Below are 12,597 nucleotides of genomic sequence, written 5' to 3'. Positions count from 1 at the left end.
AAATAAAAATATAACACCAATTACATTTGGTAAGTTAAAATTTTATATAAATTAATTTTTATTGAAAACTTTTATTTAAACTTTTGCTATTTTTTTTTAATTTAGAAAGTAAGCTCTAATTGAGCAACTTTCACGAGTAAAAGATTGCTTATATCGCAAGAAAAAAACTTTTGGATTTTCATTCATAACATTAAAAAAAAAATTGTAAAAGAGACATGAAAGAAAGAAGAAAATTTGGATTCTTATACGTGAGGTCAACCTCGGTCGCCCATCGCTATTCGCCATTAGCCATTAGCCATTCGATCATATATTCTATATTCTATATTCTATATTCTTAACTAAACTTTCAAATGGCAACAGTGATCTTTCAGCAGATGATAAAATCATCTTTCTGTCTCAAGTCTCAACTCATTTCCAGCTGATTCTCTCCTTTTCTTCCTGGGTAAATCATCTTATCAATCTCATTTCTTCTTTCGACCATTATATTGTACACTCTATGCCTTCAAACCATGTTCAAGTTAGGCTTTAGGTTGGATTTCATAATTTCTGTTTGTTTGTTATTTCTATCATAATCTTCTTCCTCTCGTCCGCCATAGTTGTTTACTACTTTTATATTACTATATTACATCGTGGCACTCATCGTAATTTCCATGGTGTTTTTGTGGCATTTTCGGCAGTTTCTCACTCTATATTCTATAGAGCTACTGTTGATAATAGAGTAGTAGTTATAGAAGCTGACCCCCCAAACCACTGCTACCACCGATACCCGCGGTCTCATCAACCTTTAACACACACCACATTGATAGCTGCATCGTCGCCGTCGCGGTTAATAACGGTGATATTAGTGCAATTCTTGGAAGTAACAGCGATCAGAGTAACAGTAGAGTAGTTGAATCTTCACCGTCGATCATGGCTCTTGGCGGTGCAAATTACACTGAAATCGATGAAGATCTCCATAGTCGGCAGCTGGCCGTCTATGGCCGTGAGACTATGAGGCGGCTTTTCGCATCGAATATTCTTATTTCCGGGATGCAAGGTCTTGGAGCCGAGATTGGTATGAGTTCTCGAATTTTGATTTCTTTCTATCCTTTCTTAATTTTGGTGAAAGAAAATTTATTTGTATCTTATCTATAAGCGATGATAATTTTCCGTTCCTTATGTGTTGTGATAGATCCCATATTCCAATTTGTACTAGTTGCATGATCTAATAGATTGTTTCAGAAATCACGAGATTAAAAGTTGATGATATTTAGGAATGTCTTGTTTTGCTGATTCAATTTGATGGATCGGTTTTTGTTTCTGAATTTGCTTTTGTAAACATCGGTAGCTGAGTTTCTAATGGGTTGATGGAAAGCTGATGGAAATTCATGTGCTAATGTTGAAAATTACGAGCTAAAAATTATGCCAGAACTAATTAATCTGTGATCCATATAGAATTTCCCATTCTCAATCCCTGGGTTGTGATATCTTTTGGTTATATTTTGGGATGTATATATGATAATGATTATAGATTGGTATCTCACTGAGACTCTTATTTCTTTTGCTTGTGCAGCAAAGAATCTCATTCTCGCTGGTGTCAAATCAGTGACTTTGCATGATGAAGGGGTGGTGGAAGTGTGGGATTTGTCCAGCAATTTTGTGTTTTCCGAGACTGATGTTGGTAAAAACAGGGCTGTTGCTTCTGTTCAGAAGTTGCAGGAACTTAACAATGCTGTGATCATTTCCACCTTAACAACAAAATTAACCAAGGAACAACTTTCCAACTTCCAGGTACTTAGTCTTTGGATCTACCCTGTCTATAATTGCTTACCTTGTTTTCTTTTTAATGGTTAACTGAATTTGGAACTTGCTCCATTTGTTTTGTAACAAACCTTGAGAAATCATGCTGAACTTCAATTATCATCACCTCAAATTCCACTATTTATATCTGATACAGTTAGGAAGATGTGATATGATGGAGATTTCCTGAGAGTGTATTTACCTGGAAAATAATCTGCAATTTGAGCTAAAATCTTGCTCTATGTTGCACGAGTATTTTGAGGATCTGTACATTCTCTGCTATTCCATCACATAACCTTGCCTTCATCTTTCATTGTGCAGGCTGTTGTATTTACTGATATCAGTTTTGAGAAAGCTATTGAGTTTGATGATTATTGTCATAATTATAATCCTCCTATCTCTTTCATCAAGGCTGAAGTTAGAGGTCTTTTCGGTTCTATATTTTGTGATTTTGGACCTGAGTTCACTGTAGTTGATGTTGACGGAGAGGATCCTCATACGGGTATAATTGCATCTATAAGCAATGACTACCCAGCATTTGTATCATGTGTTGATGATGAAAGGCTTGAGTTTCAAGATGGGGATCTCGTTGTCTTCTCCGAAGTTCATGGAATGACAGAACTAAATGATGGAAAACCAAGGAAGATTAAGATGGCAAGGCCGTATTCATTTACTCTTGAAGAGGATACTACCAAATTTGGTACGTATATTAAAGGAGGTATTGTTACACAAGTGAAACAGCCAAAGGTGTTAAATTTCAAACCATTAAGAGAGGCTCTCAAAGACCCTGGTGAATTTCTGCTGAGTGATTTCTCAAAGTTTGACCGTCCACCTCTGTTACACATAGCATTCCAAGCACTGGATAAGTTTGTCTCTGATTTAGGACGTTTTCCAGTTGCTGGTTCAGAAGAAGATGCCAATAAGCTTATTTCTATCGCTGGTAACATTAATGAGAGAGTGGGAGATGGAAAGGTGGAAGATATCAACCCAAAACTTTTGCGAAACTTTGCCTTTGGTGCCAGAGCTGTACTGAATCCCATGGCTGCCATGTTTGGTGGAATTGTAGGACAAGAGGTTGTCAAAGCATGCTCTGGAAAGTTTCATCCCCTCTTTCAGGTCAGTATCATTTATCTTTTGCAAATTGCCTTGTGTTGCACTGTATAAATTGAATTTACTCTCACTTACCCTTATGCATGGATTTTGAATTTAAAATTTTAATCATACTGTGCTTTTGGAATATTAATGGGATGAAATACCTTGGACTGTGGCTCAAACATCTATCACCTCCCCATCCTCTTCTTCACCATCTCTGAGACTTAATAAGAGTTTATGACATTGACTGTAAAATTTATTGAAACTTATGCAACCTAATTATTTCTTCTATTATACTAATCCTCTATCATTTGGTTATACAGTTCTTTTATTTTGACTCAGTGGAGTCACTTCCTACAGAGCCTCTGGACCCTAGTGATTTAAAACCATTAAATACCCGTTATGATGCACAAATTTCAGTGTTTGGGTCCAAGCTCCAAAAGAAACTGGAGGATGCAAAAGTATTCATCGTGGGATCTGGTGCTCTAGGTTGTGAGTTCTTAAAAAATATTGCTCTGATGGGAGTTTCATGTGGTGACCAAGGAAAGCTAACTGTCACTGATGATGATGTAATTGAGAAGAGCAACTTGAGCAGGCAGTTTCTCTTCCGGGATTGGAATATTGGGCAGGCCAAATCCACAGTTGCTGCTTCTGCTGCTGCATCAATAAATTCTCGTTTAAACATTGAAGCTTTGCAAAACCGCGTGGGTCCTGAAACTGAAAATGTGTTCGATGACACCTTCTGGGAGAATTTAACCGTGATTATCAATGCATTGGATAATGTTAATGCTAGGCTTTATATTGATCAGAGGTGCTTATATTTCCAGAAACCACTTCTTGAGTCAGGAACCCTAGGTGCTAAATGCAACACTCAGATGGTCATTCCTCACCTAACTGAAAACTATGGTGCTTCAAGAGACCCACCTGAGAAACAGGCTCCTATGTGCACTGTGCATTCGTTCCCTCACAATATTGACCATTGTTTGACATGGGCTCGATCTGAGTTTGAGGGTCTTCTTGAGAAAACTCCTGCTGAAGTAAATGCATATCTGTCTAACCCAGTTGAGTACAAAACTGCACAAAGGAATGCTGGTGATGCTCAAGCTAGAGATAATTTGGAACGGGTTCTTGAATGCCTTGAGAAAGAGAAGTGTGAAACATTCCAAGACTGCATTGCTTGGGCTCGACTAAGGTACTTCTTTGACATTAAATTGATACTATATTCATAAGTGAAGATGGTGCTTTTGTTGTGTCTCTTTTTGACATTATCCTTCTTTTGCATCTAGATTTGAAGACTACTTCGTGAATCGTGTAAAGCAGCTGATTTATACGTTTCCTGAAGATGCTGCAACCAGTACAGGGGCTCCGTTCTGGTCTGCCCCAAAAAGATTCCCTCAGCCACTTCAGTTCTCAGTAGTTGACCCAAGTCATCTGCAATTTGTTATGGCTGCTTCTATCCTGAGGGCTGAAACATTTGGCATTCCTATTCCTGATTGGATTGAGCATCCGAAGATGTTGGCTGAGGCTATTGAGAAACTAATAGTCCCAGACTTTGAGCCGAAGAAAGATTTAAAAATTGTAACGGATGAGAAGGCTACTACACTCTCTGTTGCATCTATAGATGATGCAGCAGTTATCGATGAACTCATCTTCAAGTTAGAGCTTTGCACGAAAAATTTGCCACTAGGGTTCAAGATGAAACCTATTCAGTTTGAGAAGGTTCGCCTTATCACTTGTATATTTACCATGTATACAATTTTTAGTTTTTGAAGCCAATGAATGCTTTTATATTAATATTTTCTCTAAAATTCTTTAGGATGATGATACAAACTACCATATGGATCTGATAGCTGGGCTTGCAAATATGAGGGCCAGGAACTACAGCATTCCAGAGGTGGACAAGCTGAAAGCCAAGTTCATTGCTGGAAGAATTATCCCTGCAATTGCCACTTCCACAGCTATGGCCACTGGTCTCGTCTGCCTGGAACTTTACAAAGCTCTGGATGGAGGACACAAACTGGAAGACTACCGTAACACTTTCGCAAACCTTGCACTGCCTCTATTCTCTATGGCAGAGCCGGTTCCACCCAAAACCATCAAACACAGTGACATGAGCTGGACTGTTTGGGACCGATGGATCCTGAAAGGCAACCCAAGTTTGAGAGAACTCATCCAGTGGCTGAAAGATAAGGGGTTGAATGCCTACAGTATATCTTATGGAAGTTGCTTGTTGTATAATAGCATGTTTCTTCGGCACAGAGAACGAATGGACAAGAAGATGGTAGATCTAGCCCTTGAAGTGGCTAAGGCTGAATTGGGCCCAAACGGAAAGCACCTGGATGTCGTTGTGGCTTGCGAGGATGATGAGGACAATGATATTGACATTCCACAAATATCTATCTACTTCGCCTAGGTTTCTTATTTTAGGCTAAAACTCCACACAAAATGGATAGCCGATTCAACTTAAAAACTACTTTGGGTTTCCGATACTCACTTTATTGCTCTACATTCACCATTTGTGTATTAATAAGAAAGAATAGTACCTACCATAAATCGCTTTGTATATGTTTGGCTTAATGAACTTGTTTTGCCTGAATCATTAACTTTCATATTTCAGCCTCATCTAGAAGAAGAATTACTAATTCTTTAACAAATTAGCTGTTTGTTTTCATCGTTTATCGCTGCAAATTACCAAATGAATGATTTGACCTACGAAATTGTTCTTGTCGGGTAGTCACAGTCCCTCTCCAACGTACATCCTCTTAGTCAATTGGTTATGTGCCTTTGAAACACAGGTTCATTAGAAATGTAACAAAGACACAGCCTATCACTTTCCCCTGGCTTTATTATACAAATCAAGCGTGTCTATATGATTGGGTTCCAAGCAAAGAGCTGCTTCACAATCACAAACAGCCGATTTCAGGTCACCAATTGACTCATAAAAAGCGGCTCGAAGATGAAGCATTTGCTGGTCAGGCTTGAAAGCTATAGCTTTTGAAACCTCCTTAATTGCCTCACTGTCTTTTTGCTCATCCATCAGCACTGATCAAGTAAACGCAGCATGTCAGTATTACTATTTCATGGCTCAGCGACACAAGTTTCGCCAAACAGAGAAAAGAAAATAGAAAATTACCAGCTGCCCTGTATCTATATGGGTATGTTCTAAGTGGATCCAGTCTGGTTGCCATGTTGAGATCATTCTTGGCCATCGAACCATCACAATATTCAGACCGCTTTTCATATATCGAGGCATTACTACATGCCTTCTCTATCAGTTTGGACATCTCATCATATGCGGCTTTTCGCTTATTTCTTAAAAAATGAATACGGGCTAACCCTTGATGAGCTCTTGTATGCTTGATTTCAAGGGCATTCATATAACAGTTTGTAGCTTCATCCAGTTTACCACAATCCACATAGATAGAGCCTAAATTATTGAGTGCCTGCAAAACATCACCATAGTCCATAAACAATCAAATTAGTATCCACGATGACACCAAATGGTGGAGTCCAAGCCTATATTTACTCACTTGTCCTTTACGAAGACCATCCGAAGGACATCTAATGGCTTCCTCGAGAAGTTGAATGACATAAGAGGATTCGGGACCCAGACTCGTATCTGCCAATATGTAAGCTTTCAAGAAAAAGGCTTCAAATGACCTCTGGATCGAAATGGATTCATCAGCTCTAGCAATAGCTTCTTCACGATGGCCAGTGTCGTGTAAAATCCATCCTTCGTAAACTAGCTTTTTGTGTTCAGAACTAGAAAGGTTACGAGCTAATCGCAAACATCGCATAGCAGCCTTTTGGCAGTTTAACCTGCAAATGTTATTGTTATTCGCCATTCTTCATCTTATAATATACAGCAAGATCAAGCTTGATAACATAGAACTTACCTCAAAAGAAGTAGAAATTGCCGAAATCTAAGCAGGCTTTTTCCAGGGTCATTAACCAGCATCTGGTGAATTACTGCTAGTGAGCCGATATCATCTAAACACGACCATCGATCATAAAGTTGCATCCAGCAATCAGCCTGGCTTCCTTGTTCAACCTTAAGGCTGAGGAACTCAATCAAATTATCCCCGCTTACGTGCTCATCAAACATCCTATAATTTGGGTCCAAAGTAAACAGTGCTTGAACATCTCTCAGAGCACTTCCATAATCCTCAATTGCTATGAAGAACCAAGCTCGTAATTCTAAGCAGTCTGGTTCAAGTTTGAATCCTATGATTCTATCAATCTCCAAAATAGCAGGAGTAGTTTGCTTCTCCTCGGCCTTCAAGACTGCTCGATATTTATACGGGAACACAAGGGTGGGATCCAACTCTGTTGCAGTGTTCAAATCATCAATCTTATCCTTCCCAACATTATACAAAGATCGTTCCTGGTACATCCAGCCAACTGCTTTATACTCGGCGATAACCAAGCTCATCAACTTATAAGCTGAGTACCGTTGTCCTTGCTTGAATCTGCATCTTGCATTACCAGCTAATGAATAAACATGGCTTGCCTCAGCAGCTGCTTCGAAACAACATTGAGCACTTGTATATTCTTGTCTCTCAAGCAACACACATCCCAGTTGATGCAAAGCTAGAGCCTTTTGCCATTTTTGTGCCGCACATTCTCTCAACCTTTCTAACAACATCACGGTCACATTCGACACTGTATTCACTTCCATAGACACCTGGCTTAGGAAATAATACAAGATGAAAGAAGCATGCCCTGCTGATGCTAATCTCTCCTTTGCCTCAAAGCTACAAAACATTTTCATCACTTTGGGGTTATAAAGAGAAGTTGGGAGTTCTCTTAACAACAACTGTAAACATGAAGCTACTAGAAAATTCGCCCTTTCTTCTAACCCGTATTCGATAAGGATCAAAGCATCCTCTATACAGCTCACTAAAGAAGCTAAATGAATATCACAATCGGACTTCATTTCCTCACAACAGAACCTATTTGCAAACGATAAGAGCTCTAAAACAACCTCAGGATGAAACAAATCCACCCTCCTAGTCCTACTGTACAAATCCACAGCTCTCATTCCCTCTACAGAGATACCAGTATGTGAAAAATCGATTTTACAACTTTTTGACTCCTTGAAACTACCATATAACATGGCCTTAAGTGGTCTAGAAAGTGCAGCAATTTTAAATCGAATACAATCAATCTCCTCATTGCCTACGCAAAATGAAACATCACTATCTTCTTCCAATGTTTTCACCTTAGAGATATGCGAATCAGTGGACTTGGCACATTCTTGATAACACTTGCAGTTGTCATAAATCGAGTTTGGATCATACCCGTATACAAGAGTGGCCTTAGGACATTCAAGAATGAATCTACTACTGCAATCCATTGGGGACACACCTTCAAGCTCATCTTCCCTCCTCTCATACCTCAACCAAGCTGATAAAACTACCTTTGAGTGCACATCCAAGGCATGTTGCCTTGCGGCACGGAGGCATCTTCTCAGTAACTTCGGATCACCAAGGCTGCTCAAAATCGAGTACTGCTCAATGTATATTAATGATTTCTCAGATTCTAAACAAGCTTCAGACCGGCGAAAGAGATCAGCTAAGGTTTCTATTAACTGAATAGGTTTCAAGTGAGGTTCTATGGATGGCTCAAGGTGGTCAGTTCTAGGGAATCCAAAAGGAATAAGAGTTTCAGCTCCTGAACCAGAGCAGGCCTTAGAGGATTTCTGTTTTGATCCTTTAAACTTAACTCTACAATTGCCGGGTGTAGAAGAAGAACCAGTAGTGTTAACACCATTGCTACCTGGTGGATTCAAGGCATGAACTTGAGTGCCTTTGAATCTCTCTATTAACTTTTTAAGACCAAGCATTTTCTATTCAATACATATACTATATTTCAAATAAATCTCCTAACTAGATTCAACATAGAAATGTCCAATCTTTACATTAAAAAATCAATAAAGAGAAGAGCTTTAAGCAACATTGTTTTTTACCTCTTACATTTCTCTCTTCAACCACCAGCGAATGTGATATGCAGGGAAGAAGAAAGCTCAATACAAATAAAGGTGTTTCCATAGGATAGATTCTTTGGAGGTATTGGTGATGGTGTTGTAGTTAACCCAAAAGAAAAATGGTTGATTTGGTTGCTAACTCCAATGTTAAAAAGCAGCAGTATGGAGCTGGATCAATTACCAAGTGAAGCATCATATGAGGATGAGAACGGGGACCCACTAATCTTGGTCAACTGTCGATTCATTTACATTAAACAATGTATCTGCCATGCATATGCTAAGACATTTTATTGATAATGATTCCCTAAACAACAGAGGTAAACAATGAACCTAATATATATAATATAGTTTGTGTTTCTTCCAAGATTAGTTTGTGAAGGTTGTGGTGAATATCTCCAGTTTGTTTATTCATCATATATATTACTACAAGTTGCAAAATTGTCTGAAACAAAATATACGAAATATAGGACTGAAGAGCATAGAACCAAGAAAGTAATCACGTGGCTAGGTCCCCATGTGGGAGTTGTGTGTACCAGCCTGTTTTTCTTACCTGGACATGTTGATTGAGAAAGAGAGGAGCAGTTCAACTTCAATGTGCATCAAGATGGTGCAAAATGTCCATGAAATGTTGAATGAATCATAGACAAAAGTTTTTTCTAATGTTGAATGCCCATTAAACATTGATGCTTGTTGATAATGTTGTGGTTGTGAAGGAAGCCAAAAAACAAGCATAGCCATAGGATATATGATGTTACAAGTTCAATATTTTATAACTGGTAATTAATTGTAGTTGTCCAATGTGTTAAGCTAGATCTGTCAGCTACTTGTCTAGTAGATTCTAAAACCCAAATCATAAACAGCTAGTAGACATAAAAGATGAGAAGGTCTCAATCTTTGTCAACACAACCAAGGTTTCATTACCCGGTTCTTGCATATGTTTTATGTTATGAGAGAAAAGCTCATTCTCAGGAAAATATATGGTTTACAATATTGATTCAAGGAGAATAATGCAAGAATATACCTACTTGTGTGGTTCATTAGCTTTTTTATTGCAATCTGGAGACACCGTTACCTTTTTGCCACGTAAAACAAAAGTAAATGGTGTGGGTGGATGGAGTTACTTACCTACACCATCAAATATAAAAGTTTCACAGCCTACAAATATTAATGAGGAGAGGGTACTAGTTTGGTTTTATTTGTATTGATTAGATCGATAATAGGCGATGTTCACTTTCAGCTTTCTGACCCACCATCCTTGCCTACTGAAAAACCCACCAAAAATGTCAATTCCTTTTTTTAAAAAATATAAAAAAATATGTAGTCAAACTCACTCAAATCCCAATCCCCAAACCAAACAACAACAAAACTAATTACTACAAATATTTTGGAATGGCTGCAGCAGCTGTCTCTCTCTTCTCTGCCAAATCAATTACAGCCATTCCAAAGCTTAAGCCTTTCCTCTTTGATTTTCACGTTTCGCCCCCTTTCTCTCTCTCCTTTGCCGTTGCCGCCAACACCACCACCAATTTCACTCTTTGGTCCCGAAAACCCCGCCGAAATCCAACCGCTCCCGCTGCTGCCATGTTATTCCCTCAAAATCCTGTCTTTTCCGACACTTGCGCCGCCATCATTAGCGGTTCCATCGCCCTCTCTGTCCTCCGTTTATGGCAGGAGACCGCCAAACGCGGCCTGTTTGACCAGGTCAAAACTCCGCCAAACTTTTTTCTTTTTATTTTTTCCCGGGTTTATCGGTAAAAGCTTGCTTGCATAACTGTTCGCGGGCTTAATACCTGTGGCGTCGCTTGCTAAGGCGTTTCTCTTACTCAGCTCAAAGATGCTCTTTTTCGATTGCGATTCAAAGTCCAGATTTTGGGGGTTTAATCATTTCAGGGAATTAGATTACTGCATTCAATACAAAATGATAAATGAATAGGAATCTGTTAACAAATGTCTCTTTGTTTTCTTGTTCAGAAACTGAATAGGAAACTCGTGCACATAAGCATTGGGCTAGTTTTCATGCTTTGTTGGCCATTATACAGGTGATGATCTTATTGAGACAGCTTTATATTGCTTTACCATATATTGCTTGATGAAATTGTTAATACTAATCATTACAGTTCTGGGTATCGGGGAGCAATTTTAGCAGCTATTACACCCGGTGTCAACATAATGCGTATGATTCTTATAGGTTCTGGACTATGGAAAGATGAAGCCACTGTGAAATCAATGAGCAGATATGGTGACTACAGGTGAGAATGAAGATTAAAGCTTAGCTTTTTTATGTACAATGTTAGAAGTATCAGTTATATTTCTTGCTTGTTGAGTATGTGCTTCATCCTGACATGAAAAATACCAAAAGAAGGGGAAAACAGTGTGTTATCTTTTACCCCTTTACGGCTCGTTTCTAACTCGCAGTCCCTTGCATCAGGGAACTTCTTAAAGGACCACTCTATTATGCTACGACGATTACTTTGGCTTGTGCATTCTATTGGAGGACTTCACCTATAGCAATTGCTGCAATATGTAACCTTTGTGCTGGAGATGGTAATAGCTAATTAAGTCATTTAATCTTTTAAGAAGTACTTTGAATTTCTGAGTTGCTTTATTAATCAAAATGGATAGTTGGATAACAATCTGTACCTGTTTTAAGGTTTTGCCGATATCGTGGGAAGACAATTTGGTGGACAGAAACTTCCTTACAATAAGAACAAGTCCATAGCTGGTAGTGTTGCAATGGCAATAGCTGGTTTTTTTACCTCTGTTGGGTAACCTGTCTAGAATTTTTTCTCTTTTTGCTTTTTCTTTCCTGACTAACCCTAAACATGATTTATTATTTTGATTAATGCCAACAAGCAATGTTATAACAGGTATATGTATTATTTTTCCTACTTTGGATATATCAAAGAGAGTACGGAGATTGTTTTCGGTTTCTTGATTGTGTCTCTCGCATCAGCACTTGTGGAGTCACTTCCAGTTAGTACCGAGCTCGATGACAACCTCACGGTTACATTAACCTCAATATTGGTCGGCAGCCTTGTCTTCTGATTTAAGAATCAGTCTTAGAATGCAGAGGGTAGTTGTAGGAGCAGTGTTTATTTGGGGAATGAGAAATGTTGTAATTTAGTGTAACATATAAAATGCTTGAAATGTGGCCAATGATGATATTCCACTGATGACATTGAAGTTCAAGTCCCGAGCTGCCTTTCTTAATGGCAACATTTGAGCCTGTCTCATTCATGGTTCCAAACTTAGCTCATTGGTCAAACTCTTCATCTCTTACTGGTTTCGTAAAATCAATTTGTAGGAGTTTATCTGTTAGTGGTGTGCGTGCTAGTAATTTTCTCCTAATACTCTCTGAGTTGTACCTTCTTCCTTTTTTCGAGGTAGGCATAGATCCTTTTTCAAAGCTTGAATTCGCGTAGAAGTGATTATATTGTTGTTCTTTGACTTAAAGAAGACAAATAATTTGTAGCAAGGAAGACAACAATTTTGTTCATGAAACAGTTCATGAATTTTCGAATTAAAATTTAAACAATTCTCTCAACTATCTTCAACACAAATTATCAAATTAATTTGGATTTAAAATATGTTTTTTTACTCGTTAATATGTATTAATTTATTGTATTGATTGTCGAATTATCGCTCATTATTTGATAGTTGAACTTTAAAAAAAATCTTAACAGTTCAGTGGCTTAATAAAAATTTTTAAATAATTTAATGAATACATTGTAACATTTTTA

At 38.2% G+C, this 12,597-nt stretch overlaps 3 protein-coding genes across 4 annotated transcripts; 2 read left to right on the top strand and 1 right to left on the bottom strand.

Moving 5' to 3' along the window:
- Positions 1-180: 180 nt before the first annotated feature.
- Positions 181-5,525, top strand: LOC108486204 (ubiquitin-activating enzyme E1 1-like). The gene is made up of 7 exons (XM_053024156.1): positions 181-442; positions 678-1,054; positions 1,553-1,770; positions 2,101-2,895; positions 3,195-4,063; positions 4,158-4,590; positions 4,688-5,525. Exons 2-7 carry the CDS (start codon positions 910-912, stop codon positions 5,282-5,284), a joined length of 3,057 nt encoding a protein of 1,018 aa, XP_052880116.1. The 5' UTR covers positions 181-442; positions 678-909; the 3' UTR covers positions 5,285-5,525.
- LOC108486205 (ethylene-overproduction protein 1-like) lies at positions 5,205-8,941 on the bottom strand. Its single transcript, XM_017790105.2, has 4 exons — positions 6,768-8,941; positions 6,402-6,690; positions 6,005-6,314; positions 5,205-5,913 (listed from the first exon to the last, which is right to left on the bottom strand). Exons 1-4 carry the CDS (start codon positions 8,714-8,716, stop codon positions 5,699-5,701), a joined length of 2,763 nt encoding a protein of 920 aa, XP_017645594.1. The 5' UTR covers positions 8,717-8,941; the 3' UTR covers positions 5,205-5,698.
- Positions 8,942-10,043: 1,102 nt separating this feature from the next.
- LOC108484512 (probable phytol kinase 3, chloroplastic) lies at positions 10,044-12,263 on the top strand. Of its 2 annotated transcripts, none has more exons than XM_017788324.2 (6): positions 10,044-10,558; positions 10,829-10,896; positions 10,975-11,106; positions 11,286-11,401; positions 11,508-11,579; positions 11,725-12,263. In XM_017788324.2, the coding sequence occupies exons 1-6, from the start codon at positions 10,247-10,249 to the stop codon at positions 11,790-11,792; spliced, it is 768 nt and encodes a 255-aa protein (XP_017643813.1). In that variant the 5' UTR covers positions 10,044-10,246; the 3' UTR covers positions 11,793-12,263. The 2 variants fall into 2 exon arrangements, with proteins under 2 accessions (XP_017643813.1, XP_017643812.1); XM_017788323.2 differs by having other exon boundaries at positions 10,063-10,558; positions 11,508-11,622.
- The last annotated feature ends 334 nt before the right edge of the window (positions 12,264-12,597 follow it).

The sequence above is a fragment of the Gossypium arboreum genome, chromosome 13 (genome assembly GCF_025698485.1).
Source record: "Gossypium arboreum isolate Shixiya-1 chromosome 13, ASM2569848v2, whole genome shotgun sequence".
NCBI classification, from domain to species: domain Eukaryota; kingdom Viridiplantae; phylum Streptophyta; class Magnoliopsida; order Malvales; family Malvaceae; genus Gossypium; species Gossypium arboreum.
Note: the sequence above shows the minus strand (reverse complement) of the source record. Positions and strands in the feature narration are given on the sequence as shown.